Source organism: Eptatretus burgeri, chromosome 9, assembly GCF_056783735.1.
Source record: "Eptatretus burgeri isolate ZD-2024b chromosome 9, Ebu_testis_v1, whole genome shotgun sequence".
In the NCBI taxonomy this organism is placed as follows: domain Eukaryota; kingdom Metazoa; phylum Chordata; class Myxini; order Myxiniformes; family Myxinidae; genus Eptatretus; species Eptatretus burgeri.
In genome coordinates, this window is record NC_140969.1 from 39988052 (window position 1) to 40002299 (window position 14248).

The 14248-nt window shown below is 44.1% G+C and overlaps 1 protein-coding gene across 5 annotated transcripts in view; it reads left to right on the top strand.

The window, feature by feature from the left end:
• The window catches only part of TERB1 (telomere repeat binding bouquet formation protein 1), a 107552-nt gene that overhangs the window by 88915 nt on the left and 4389 nt on the right, over window positions 1-14248 (top strand). For 2 of the 5 annotated variants that reach the window (XR_015061593.1, XR_015061592.1), the window contains exons 14-16: window positions 2630-2688; window positions 3142-3240; window positions 3443-3557. Coding sequence is in view for 2 of the 5 variants with exons in the window: in XM_085894873.1 (XP_085750999.1) it covers window positions 2630-2688; window positions 3142-3240; window positions 3415-3561 (305 nt within the window). In the remaining 3 variants the exon portion in view is untranslated. Of the gene's footprint in view, window positions 1-2629; window positions 2689-3141; window positions 3241-3414; window positions 3562-14248 lie in introns of all 5 variants that reach the window. The other 3 variants (XR_015061591.1, XM_085894873.1, XM_085894872.1) reach the window with 3 other exon arrangements.

Here is a 14248-nt window from a genome sequence, read left to right on the forward strand (position 1 = left end):
ATTAGGTCCAGGCCCCAGGGTAGTTACTCCACCTGCCCCCCCTCCCTACATGCATCCCTTATTTGTCCATCTCTATTGACCTCCTCCCTCCACCCTGCTATTGGCATTTCCCCTTTCTCCTGCTGTTCCCTTTGTTATGATGTGTCCTGGTCTGTTCTGTGACCTCGCTCTTCCACGAGCCTACACCGTGTGTGTGTGTGTGTGTGTGTGTGTGTGTGTGTGTGTGTGTGTGTGTGTGTGTGTGTGTGTGTGTGTGTGTGTGTGTGTGTGTGTGTGTGTGTGTGTGTGTGTGTGTATATGTATATATTGTTGCGGATTCGCGCCCGCCGGCGTGCTGACGGCCACGTAACTCGAATCGCGGCACGTCGCCCACCGGACGGACAATCCAGTCGTGACCCTCTCGGACTAACGCCGGGAACCAGTCATGGGTGGACCTTTCGGTCTCACCGCGATCGAGCCAATCAGCCCCCGCGTGGGATAGGGTTGCTCGCCAAATTCGACCTACCTAAGTACCCACGCGGAGGGTAGACCGGGCGATTGCACCTCGCCGCAGGTCGACTTCGGACACGGGCCACTTAAGCGACCTGTTCCGTACTATCAGAATAACCGAGCGGTGTTATCGTCGACCTCGACGGTTCGATTAATTATCGGGCGTATTCAGCCCACTACCAACCCTTTACATGAAGCAAGATGGGGATTCAATAGAGGAAAAGACGAAGCGAAGCGGGAAACAGTTCAACACAAAGCACATTTATTCGCGGCACACGGGAGCACACATATACAATTCCACCAAATGCACACAGAAAAGACACAATGTAATTTACACAAAAAGCAAATGTAAAAGCGAAAACACAATGCAGAGCTAATACCGACTACCGAGCACACGGCAACACTTATACAATTTTACTTCACAGACGGCGCCGACAACACATACCCAAAACCAAGGAAAAGAAATACCCTCAAGGATGAGGCGGGCCTGAGGCCGAGACCGGGTCGGCCTACCCGTCTGGTGATGAGACGAGGAGCGGCGATGGCGCCTCAACTCCGCGGGCCCCGCGGACAGTGTCTGGTAGGGGGTGGGAAAGGGGCCCCCTTGGTCGCACTATCTCAGCGCGGGGGGAAACAGGAGGGGGTTGCTGATGCTCGGGGTATAGAGGATTTTTATTATCCCGCGACGAGCGTCTCCACCTCGGCCAGGTCGCGCTGTCGGCCTCCCAGGGGTGCAGCTCCCTGCACGACGCGAGCACCCCCTCGTCCGCCCTCGCCGCCTCTCCACAGCTCCGTCCCCTCCGTTCCGACTCCAACGCACACGACGACCAGCTCCTTCCACCGCCCGCGAAGTCTTGACTCTCTGTTTCCGACTCTCCTACTCTCCTACTCTCCGCCTCTGGACTCTCCTACTCTCCTACTCTCCTACTCTCCGCCTCTGGACTCTCCTACTCTCCTACTCTCCGCCTCTGGACTCTCCTACTCTCCGCCTCTCGACTCCCTTGGACTGACGAACACGGTCCTTTTATCCGCCCCGTAGCTTCGCCCTCTCATCTTTGACCCCCTCCCTTCGACCTTTCACCTCGCTCCCCATTGGCCCGAGAAAAAGTGGGCGTGAAGGCTTTTTGATCCATAAATTTGCATATATCGATCGCCCTGGGGGCGGGGCCAATTCGCCCCTCGCTCACCGATTGGACGGCAAAAAGTGGGCGTGTGTCGTTTTTGATCGGTTTTTGAAGCACAAAATCCGTGATTTTGTACACGCTGTTCGGCGCGCGCCCTGCACGAGTCCAACACCGGTACCCACAGGCGGCGCAAGAACGGTGGCGATGCGACGGTTGCGAGGTGTGACGTGAAGGTCGTGGTGGTTGTGGTGAAGCGGCGTTGTGGTTGGTGGTTGATGTTGTGGTTGTGGTGGTAATCATGGCGGTTGGTCCAAAATAAAGATAGCAAAAGAAAAACGGCTATCCTGAAGAGTCGCAGCACGCATAAATGACATGTATTCCCACTAGACAACGGGTTTGGGCCTAACTACACATGTACTTACCGAGATATCTCACCTAAGGGACCTGAATGGTGGTTTGCGAATTTGGTAACCACAACAATATATATATATATATATATATATATATATATATATATATATATATATATATATATATATATATATATATATATATATATATATCTCATCTCATATTAAACTTTGTTTTCCTGATTTTCCTCAAGTAATATTTGTTAAATAGCAGGATCGCTCAAAGGGTTTGAGGTGTCTAATCTTTATTTGATTATCGACCAGACAGTAACCTGTCACTGGTGATTCATAGGCACGGGGCATTGCATCAGTGAGTATACCGTTCTTTAGAGGGTACCTTAAGCCAAGTTTCCCATCTGCTCCATTTGCTCATCGACATTAAAGCTCCCACAACACCTTTTGAAAAGAGAGGCCTTTGTGTGCCAGGGCCCTGGTCGAATTGTAAATGGTTGCCTTGTCCTATGGGGGACTGCGTCGATGGGACAGCCACACCTCATTGATGATGCAATCAAAAGGCTGAATGCATTATTTAATTTTGGTTGAACATACTTTCGTTCGATGATGTTAAATTGCACGTGATTGGTGTGCTGTACTCTTGTCTTTCAGGAAGAAAGTAAGTGGGAAGCCGGAAACCTCTTGGCTAAGAATGTCAAGAGATAAGATCGGTGAGTTATTTTTATCTTTTATTTTCTCAAATGTCAGACATTTTGTTGACAATGCCAAATGAAATGGCTCAAGACAAACATATTCTCTTTGTAAAGTGCATACTGCTGTTAAAATGTTAAATTGGGCGTTTAATCGCATTCGGTCAATCTGGCAATGTTTTGGAGCAATTGTTTGCTCTTCTGATTCGTTTTCCAAAGCCAAAGTTAAAAATAAACAAGTCCAATGTGCTTCCTGCTTCCCTCTTGCTCTCCTTTCATTCACCATGACATTTCTGAAAGCTTTTGAATACTGTGCTATATCTGCAGAAGAAATATGTAGCAAACATTTTTCACCAAAATAGATTTTGTATGACACTTCCAAAACCATCCCTGTCCATTAGCATGTTCCACTGTATTGTCATCTTAACATCCCATGCAACCTCATTTTATCTGTTCCATTCCTCCACGAGGCAGATGTCGACCCTGTGCATATTTGCCGAGAAGAGATCAAGCAGGAGATTGCAAGGCACAAAAGGCAATTTAGCGTCTGTTACTCCAGCAGACGCTGCTTAGGTAATGTTACTCAATTTGCTGTACCCACTAACAGTCTTGTAACAGCTAGGTGGACAGTTGCAATACCAGTGAACATGACCACAGCTCATAGTTGCAGAAAAGGTCGAAATAATAAAAGATAGCTCAATTAAGAAAAGCAAGTGGCTTTTAACATCCTTCCTGTTTGCCTATCAGCTTGCTCAGTTGGCCTTCTGTTGAACAGCCTCAACTTTGTCTCCACACTGATGAACTGCAATTCCACGTGTGATCTGCACCGTGAACTGTTACAAATTGAGCAAGCATTCTGCAGAAAAATAGCTGCTCATCATGTTTCACATGTAGGTAGGCATTTTTCTGTTCTCTTTTGGTATGCAGACTGTTTAATGCCTGCTAATTCATACCCATTAATTTGAATGGGGTCTTCAATGGACAATTTATGCCATTTTTAATCCACTACTGTATTTCAAACTAATTGAAGACCTGAAATTTATTTATTTATTTTAGTTGGAACTATTGCTTCTGCAGAGCATTCCATTTTGTCAGTCATAATGAATATATTGTTTGACTCTACGGCAATTAAATCCTGCATCCATTCCCTTTTGCTTCTTCATTAGCCCCCGTTGGACTTAGAAACGGGGGTTTATGGATTTGGTCTCGATTTTCGTGTCCGTGCATGCATGCATGCGTGTGTGCGTCTGCAACCATATCTCGAACATGTATGGACTGATTTTATTCGTACTTGGCAAAAAGCCAACACATGATGGGATACATATGTGCGTCATTTTTTTTCAACATCAGATCCAAGGTGACTGATTGGTGGCCATTTCAGTTGTAAAAATTTTTTAAAAACACCCAGTGTTGAACACGTCCTCAACCATTTCTTGGACATGCATTTACTGATCTTGTAAAAACCTTGGCACACAGATAATAAAAGATGGCTTACATAAGCACGCGATTTTTTTTCGAGATCAGATCCAAGATGGCCAACCAGCGGCCATTTGAGTTGTAAAAAAAACCCGATGTTGGAACACGTCCACGACCATTTCTCGGACAAGCATTTGCCGATGTTGTTCAAACTTGGTGCACAGATAAAGAATGAGGGTTCACATTAGCACTTCATTTTTTTTCGAGATCAGATCCAAGATGGCCGACTGGTGGCCATTTTGTTACTTGAATGTGTCCCCAACCTTTTCTCAGACATACATGGTCCGATTTTGTTCAAATTTGGCACAAGCACAGTACATGATGGCATACACGTGCCTCTCACCTTATTTTGCGATCTGATCAAAGATGGCTGACTTTTAGACTTGCAGTCATTTCAGTCGTACATAAATATGGGTTAGCCCTTTAACTCCACACAGCAAAATTACTGAAACAACAGGGGTTATGACATTTTATGTATTTTTTTTACTTGTACAATGGACTCTGCCCCCACTAAGTTTCCAGGAACTGGTAATGCTGAAGGACATACAAACACAAAAGTGAATACAACAAAATGAAAGAGATTGGCTTCCCTGCAAAAATTATACAAGGCAATTGATGAAGATCAAGCCATTGTGCAGGATGGCAATCGATAGACATATGTATCTACAGGACATTGGCATGATGAAGCCTGATATCAAACTTACCTCCTGTTCTTTGGCCCAGATTTGAATTCTAGCATTTGCATTAATAGCATATAAATAATGCAACCGAGTCATTATATAGGATGTTTACCTCCGCCACCGAAGGTGAAGGAGGTTATGTTTTCACCCCCTCTGTCTGTTTGTTTGTCTGTGTGCAGGATATCTCATGAAATTTGGTGGGCAGGATGGGTATGTGACAAGGATGAACTGATTAGATTTTGGTGAAGATCCGGATCCAGATTCGACTACTAGAAATTTTTAATTGATTCTTCACCATTGAGAGATCAGGCTAAACTAGTATATTGTATAGCACGATATCTCAAAAAGTTGGGGACGGATTCAGATGAAACTTGGTGGACAGTTTGGGTGAGTGGCCACGACGAATTGATTAAATTTTGGTGAAGATCCGAATCTGGATACGAGAATTATTTAATTTTTGAAGTGATTCTTCACCGTTGAGAGATGTGGCCAAAATCGATATATTGCACAATATTTCAAAAATATAATGGGCCCGATATGTTCTCGTGGATTAGGCATTGCGTGGCGGAGGTATGCGCTCTACCGAGTGCCCTTCTAGTATCGGATGTTTTGAGTAGTTTCTGTACAATGAAGTGCCAGTACCTTATTGCATTGCCAGAAGTATTTCAGGAAGGTGTGTAAATGCAGCATCCTTGCAGAAAGTGCTGGTGTGGTGCAGGGGATGTCACACCATTATATAGTTAACAGTTGTGTGGTGTGTGTCATTGGTTATCTCCATTTGCGGGTTTGAAGAGATGGAACAAAGTCCTCCCAGGACTCAAAGTATCCACCTTCCCTCCAGTTAGGGATCACAGTTCATGGACCAAGCTGTTCAATTTTGTTGCTCTCAGAGTTTTGTTCCGAGGGCTCATTTCAGGATAATCACCAAACACCGGACTGCCTCCAATTGTAGTTCATTTGTGGTAATATTTCTGGGGATGGTTTTCAAAATCTAAAGTAAGATTCTTCTTTATTATTCCTGTTACTCCAATTATCACTAGAGCAATTTAGACACTCTTCAGCTTCCAAGATCTCTTAATCTCATTTTTGAGGTCCTGGTATTTGGTGATTTTCTTGATTTTTGCATTATTTATGCCAAAATCGCTGGGTACTGATGTCTCATTGAGCATTCCTGTTTATTCCCTTTTGTTCCTGAGAATGATGTCCGCTCGCAAGGCTTTGTTTTCTATGTTCATGCTTGATGGGATCATCAGGTTGTGTGTGTGTGTGTGTGTGTGTGTGTGTGTGTGTGTGTGTGTGTGTGTGTGTGTGTGTGTGTGTGTGTGTGTGTGTGTGTGTGTGTGTGTGTTTCAAAATACTATAAAAAGAACGGTGCTTTTCCTGCGAAGAGTCAGTTATCGTACCCATGCACTTAACACGGGTGCAATTACCGACTCTTCACAAACACCTGTATTCAAGTTAATGACAAAAAAAGACAGCTTCAATTGTTTATTTGAGTGAAGATGGACTTATTATGAGTGCCAAACACCATGCTTGACCAGACAACTCCAGGCTTGGTATTCAGCTTTGAATTGCCATTGAAAAAGTAAGTGGCCCTTATGAGATGCTTGAGCAACAGAGAGTGTCTGTGGGTCTGCCACACATCCACCCTGTTTAGCTACCCATTTCCAGTTGATAAGAATTTTGCGTTGTAGCCGTCAGGATAGATAGTTCATCAGATTATGGGCAATGGCGCAGTTGTAATTTGTGAAAAAATACTGATCCCTTGTGGGATGGCATGGAACATACTCCTTCACAGGACGGCATGCCAGCTTATCTTCTGGGGGGGGGGGGGAATCCACTCAGTGCTGATGATGGTCAGAGAGCGATAAGGTGGGTTACAGGAGTCTTGGCCCACAATGGAGAAGAATACCTCATTGCACTGCATTTATAAATCTTTAATTCTGAGTGAAGATGAGAAATAACAAGGAACTAGAAGGGTACTCGGTAGAGTGCATACCTCTGCCACGTTATGCCTGATCCACGAGAACATATCGGGCCCAACACATTTTTGAGATATCGTGCTGTATATCGTTTTTGGCCCAATCTCTCAATGGTGAAGAATCATTTAAAAAATTCTAGTCGTCTGATCCGGATCTTCACCACAATCTAATCACTTTATCCTTGTCACACACCGAACATGTCCACAAAATTACATCCAGATCCGTCCACAACTTTTTGAGATATCCTGTGCACAGACAGACAAACAGAAAGGAAGGGGTGAAAACATAACCTCCTTTAGAAATAATAAAAGGCTCAGCAGAATATGCACAGTCAGCATTTGCATTTTATTTTTCTCTGCCAGATTGAGGCTCATGAAAAATCAATATGACAGAAGATAAAAAGGTAACAAGCTGATAGTGTGGCTACATTTGGACTCAACAAGACGGGGAATATTTCAACAGAAAAAAAGAAGAGAGATGGGGTGGGAACACAGTAACTTGAAAGTTGGAGGGTGAGGTTATTGGTGGTGGAAAATAATGTAGGTAACGATGGGGGTGATCAAGCTGTGTCCGGACCTCTGGTACCTTCTACATGCTGCTGCGTTTGAGCCTGGGGAGTAACTGCTGAAATCTATCGATTTGGGTTCTTCCCGACATCTTTGTTCCTTGTTCCATTCATCCAAATTTTCTAATTTTTTTCACAATTCTCTTTACTCATTCTAATTCTTGCTTTTTGTTCCCTTTCATCTTTTTTACTCTCTATTCCTCTCTTTCGTTACGTATCTCTCGAAGGAGAAGTTAATTCTTGCAGAAAATTTTCTGTAAGGCTCACTTGGCTGCACCTGGATGGGTTTGAGGGTAGTGGAGTAATGGCTGAAACCCGAATCCTATCCTGGTTCCTCCTGATGACTCCATCTTTGCTTTTTGCTTCTTTGGGTTCCTTTTTGGTCTTCCATTTGATTGTGCTGTGTAGGATACAACATGGTAGTGCACCACCTGCTTGAAAACCTGGAGGAAAGAGTGGGATTTAACAGCCTCAGGAAGGAAGTACCACAAGCATGAAAAAAGACTGGAGATGTGTCTGGATTTGGGAGTTTAAGCAGGAGCGGTTTACTGGAGGGGCTGGAGAGGGATGGAGAGCTAAGCGAACAGAGGAAGCTAGATTATAGGGGAGGAAATTAAAACAACAAAAAAAAAGAGGCCATCTAACTTTCTGCAATCTAAGAAAACAAGGCCTTCCACTTTGGCAATAATGTTGAGAGCTTTAGAATCCAGTAGAGACGGATGTGATGTCATGGCACGATGTTATTGGGGAGAGCAGTACTCCCTTGAGCTTCAGACAAAGGCCTTGTAAGTTGCCAGTACTTCTGATTTTCCAAGGAATGATGAAACAATGGAGGATGTCCCGACTGGCTTTGGAGGCCACCTTTGTAATACGGTCAGCTTAGGAGAGGTCATGGCTGAAGGTGATGCCTGAAGGTTCAAGAGATTGAATGTCTTCCAGTGGCTCCCCACGGAAATAGATAGGTGGGCTAATTTGATGATCCTTCCGTCGTGACAGGTTGAGACCTTGAAGCAAAATTAGAAAAATAGTCTGTATAGGACAAACCAAATGTGATGGTGAGGTCAAAGAGTGAACGACAATTTATTCTCATTGAATGGCAGCTTGGATGACAGTAACGGTGTGGTCTCCAAAACTGAACTTGCTCAGAGGTGCAGAGCTGTGCTCTCAGGTGGTACAGCAAACCACACCGGAATGCAAAAGCTCACACTCTACCTCTTGTTCCAAGAGGCTGCCATTTATGGTCATTGGTTGTTTGATTGTCTTTCTGACTCATCATACTGTCAGAATTCCTCTACAAGGTTCTTGACTCACCCTTGAGTTTCTTTGCATACACTGTTGGAAATCCCTGTGCTCTTTGCATTACAAATCCACTGGAACTACTCTGGTGGCAGGACCCGATTGGTTACAGCCAATGGGACAGCCTTGTATTGCTATCCTTCCCTGCATATCCTACAGCCGTAAACAACTCCACATTCAGCCATCATACCACGTCATCTCAGGTCAAAGGGAGTTCGTTCTCTCTGCCACACTGCTCTGGATGATGATTCTACTGGTATAACACCAAATATTCACTCTCAACTCTCTTGTTATCCCCATACTTTTTGGGAAAAAATGGGGATATGAATTGTAATCTGCTCCTGTCCGTCTGTCCGTCATGCTATCTCCTCCTAAACGGTTGTGCAGAAATTCACCAAACTTGGTAGTTATGATCACCACACGGCACGATGGTGCAAGAGCAGTGTCATTTTGGTCCCACCCACTGAGGTGAGGTCAAAAACCAAAAAATATAATGACGGGCACATTTTAAACATCTTTTAATGACTTTCTGCAATCATTTCTTTGTACTGAATATGCAATCAGCATTGGGGGACGCATGGAATATATAACAACTTTTTGGATTTGAACCCCACTTCATGCCCCAAGGGGTGTGACTTCGGGTCACCGGGGTCAAAGCACTGGGGAAAAAAAAAGATTAACTCAAAGTTTGATATTGGGTCATTCCTGCTGGAACTTTTTGCCATCTTTTAACTTGCTTTAGCTGGAAAACGTTGGGATTTGTGATGGTGTGCCATCAACTTCGCTCGAGTTTGCTTTGTTGGGATAACGGACAAAAACAGTGGTATAAACCCACATAAACCATTTTATTACAAACATTCCTACATTCTGCACTCGGATAATACAGCATGTTTTCTATTATGCATTTATGCTGCACCCCATAGCTATAAGAACAAATATTAATTTAAAGTTGCAAATATTAACAGTTGCAATTTAAAACAAATATTAACTTGTCAAAATTTGGTTATTTAATTACTTTCTCCTCTTATTAACAAGCCAAGTAAGAGCAGTTCTGGCTGTTTGATAGTAATACCGAATCATTTGAATGGTGTACTTATTTATTTTCGTGTGTGTGTGTGTGTGTGTGTGTGTGTGTGTGTGTGTGTGTGTGTGTGTGTGTGTGTGTGTGTGTGTGTGTGTGTGTGTGTGTGTGTGTGTGTGTGTGTGTGTGTGTGTATATGAGGCGCCCGAAGGAGGAGTGATGTAAGGGACACATCGGGCATTTTGGAGTTAATGCCATATAGCACTATTTTAACCCTTACCCTATCATCCGAGCCTATCATTATCATATGATTAAAAAATGTCACTTACATTACTCCTCCTCGTGGGGCCTTATATATATATATATATATATATATATATATATATATATATATATATATATATATATATATATATATATATATATATTGTATGTTTGCATGTTCTGCTTCCCCTTCAATTCCCCACCCTCCCCCTTCAATACTCACTGACACGTCTGGTAGTCTTATCTCGGGTAACACTGAGGATTTGTCGCCGTATTGTACTGCTACCTCAATTGGCATTTTTCACGACATAAATACTCTGGCTTTTTCATAACCATGAAGGATATGCAACCCTGTATCTTTATCACTAAGTGTAATAAATAATTTGTGCTCACTGATAAAACATTTTTTTAATGACTAGCACTGAACCCATCGCTTCACTGACAATTGTTGAACAACATAACTTGTGCATATATATATGTATGTATATATATATATATATATATATATATATATATATATATATATATATATATATATATATATATATATATGTATATATTGTTACGGCTGTGGAAATTCGCATTACTCCATAAAGGGCCCTCAGGTGAGATATCTTCATAGGTACATGTGTAGTTAGCCCAAACCCGTTTTATAGAGGGAATTTATGTGATCCATCCTGGCTGCGATCCTCCAGTTAGCCATTTTTCTGTTCTATCTTTATTTCAAACAAACAGCATCTCAACAACCACGCCATCCCCATCACAGCGCCAACCACACTGCAACCACGCCACCTCCACCATCTACGCTACTACATCTTCGCCACTACGTCCGCTTCCGAATGGCAAACAAAGGCGCCAAGGAGGGAACTGCGAGGATGCGCAGCTTTCCCCGCCTGTTTCTCCCGTTTGACTTCCCTGCGCTTTGGAGTGGAGGAGGGGCGATGCAGGTCAAAGGTCAGAGGCCATGGGAAGGAGAGGTCTCATTTTGGGGGAACAATTCTCTGGCCCAGAGCCAAAAACTGACTCCCCGGTCCCCGCACGGGGCAGGGTGGAGAGAGAGTGTGAGGGAACGCCCTTTTCGGGAACCCTCTCGAAGGAAGGTGGAGCCGAGAACGGGGCGGGGCGAAGGGTGGAGACCCGCGCTATAAAAGACGGACACGGGCGGGGCGCTCTTGCGCCTCTTCCTCTTCTGCCTCTTCCTCTTCCGCCTCTTCCTTTTCGTCTTGGCTGGTGGTCTGGTTGGTCTTCGGTTGATTTTTGTCGAGAGTTGGTCTTCGGGAAGAGGTCCTGCGCCCGCGGCTTGGCGAGCTGCCCTGTCACGAAGGCACGGACGGGAGACGCGGCAGCGCCCATTGTGAGGTGGACCTGCGCGTCCGGACGGGGAGTGCCGGAGAGGGTTCGCCGGCCGCGAGAGAGGTCGGGGCCAGGCGCGACCACGCTGGCGGTCGTGGGAGAGGGACTCACCAGCCATAAAAGGGAAGTCGCGACTTCTTTCTTTCTTTTCCTTCCTTTGCTTTTTGTATAAATGTGTGTGTTGGCGCCGTCTGTGAAGTAGAACTGCGTAAGTGTTGCCGTGTATCAGTCGTAGTCGGTTGTAGCTCTGCATTTGCTTTTGTTGCATGACTGTTTTAATTGTTATATGTGCATTTTTGACTGTATGGCTGTATATACGTGCTTGTCTGTGTGTGTGAATAAAATGCTTGCTTGTTGAACTGTTCCCGCTCTGCTTCGTCTCTTTTCCTTTTTATTGACCCTCCATCTTGCATCACGTAAGGGGTTCGTAGTGGGTGCAACATCCCAGTAATTAATCTGAACCGTGAAGGCCGACGATAACACCGCTCGGTTATCACTGTAGCACTGAATGGACCGCTTAAGCGGTTCGTGTCCGGAGTCTGCCTGTGGCGTGGTACGATCGCCCGGTCGACCATTCGCGCAGGTACTTAGGTAGATCGAATTTGGCGAGCAACCCTATCCTGTGCGGGTGGGCAATTGGCACGATTGTGGTGAGGTTAACCCCCCACCCGTGACTAGCTACCGGCGTTGTTCCGAGAGGGTCACGATAGAATTGTCCGTCCGGTAGGCAACGTGCCGCGATTCGAGTTACGCGGCCGTTCGCACGCCAGCGGGCGTGAATTCGCAACAATATATAAACATATATATATATATACAGCTCTGGAAAAAAGTAAGAGACCAATGCAAAATTCTCAGTTTTTCTGGTTTTACTAATTATAGGTATGTGTTTGAGTAAAATGAACATTTTTGTTTTGTTCTATAAACTACTGACAACATTTCTCCCAAATTCCGAATAAAAATATTGCCATTTAGAGCATTTATTTGCAGAAAATGACAACTGGTCAAAATAACAACAAAGATTCAGTGTTTTCAGACCTCAAATAATACAAACAAAACAAGTTCATATTCATTTTTAAACAACACAATACGAATGTTTTAACTTCGGAAGAGTTCAGAAATCAATATTTTGTGGAATAACCCTGATTTTCAATCACAGCTTTCATGTGTCTTGGCATGCTCGCCCACCAGTCTTTCACATTGCTGTTGGGTGACTTTATGCCACTCCCAGTGCAAAAATTCAAGCAGCTCGGCTTTGTTTGATGGTTTGTGACCATCCATCTTCCTCTTGATCACATTCCAGAGGTTTTCAATGGGGTTCAGGTCTGGAGATTGGGCTGGCCATGACAGGGTCTTGATCTGATGGTCCTCCATCCACACCTTGTTTGACCTGCCTGTGTGGCATGGAGCATTGTCCTGCTGGAAAAAACAATCCTCAGAGTTGGGGAACATTGTCAGAGCAGAAGGAAGCAAGTGTTCTTCCAGGACACCCTTGTACGTGGCTTGATTCATGAGTCCTTCACAAAGACAAATCTGCCTGATTCCAGCCTTGCTGAAGCACCCCCAGATCATCACCGATCCTCCCAAATTTCACAGTGGGTGCGAGACACTGTGGCTTGTTAGGCCTCTCCAGGTCTCCGTCTAACCATAAGACGACCAGGTGTTGGGCAAAGCTGAAAATTGGACTCATCAGAGAAGATGACCTTACTCCAGTCCTCCATGATCCAATCCTTATGGTCTTTTGCAAAACTCAGCCTGGCTCTTCTTTGCTTTTCATTGATGAAGGGCTTTTCTCTAGCTTTGCACGACTTCAGCCCTGCCCCGAGGAGCCTGTTTCGAACCGTTCTCGCCGTGCACTTCACCCCAGCTGCCATTTGCCATTCTTTTTGTAGGTCACTTGATGTCATCCTACGGTTGTTGAGTGACATTCGAATGAGTTGGCGGTCATCCTGTTCAGTGGAAAGTCGTTTTCGCCCTCTGCCAGTCTGTAGCTTTGTTGTCCCCAATGTCTGCTGCTTGATCTTGTTCTTATGAACCGCCGTCTTTGAAATTTTAAGGATGGAAGCAACGTGACGCTCACAGTATCCCTCTGCCAGTAAAGCCAGAATTGAACCCTTCTTTTCCTCACTCAAAACTTTTCTTTTCAACTCTTTTGGCATGGTCAATAGTTATTTTTTTTTATTCCAATTACTTTTGAGGTACTACTAGCACTGTTTCTGCCATCCAGCTGGTCCTATTGCAAGAGGATAGTGATGACCACAGTAGTGGTTTTCATACTTTTCCTTGTTAAATAAGATTCGGTTCAGGTGATCACCTAATCAGTACCTCACTTAGTAGAATGAGGTGTGCCTGTGTTGGAATTCAACAGACACTAGAATGGAATGGCTGCGATACATGCAGAGATGCTGATTTAAATTTTTTTGGAGTGGTCTCTTATTTTTTTCCAGATATATATATATATATATATATATATATATATATATATATATATATATATATATATATATATATATATATATATATATATATGACTTGACTGACTGCTGGGAAGGCAATGACAAACCACCGAGAATAACCCGGGCCAATAAACTGCTTCAGCAGCACCAACATTCTGTAAAGAGTGTGCATTATATCATCATATCTTTAAGCAAGTTTGTCTCAAAGACTTACTTCCCCTTCCTCTCTCCTCTTTTGTCATTAGCTCATTGAATCCAACTGCGGGCCCACTGTCAGTTTGTTGCCTTATTTTCTCTTTTTTTTTTTCTTCATAAGATCAAGGCTCATGAAAAAGCGGGGTGGAGGGGAGGGTATTAATTCACATTTGGGCAATAGTTGTGATGTTGGTAAAAAATTTTTTAAGATTATGGGTCAAGATGGGGTCTGACAGGGGATGGTAGTGCACCACCTTTATGAATCTCTGGGAAGAAGGGTGGGATGAAAACAACCT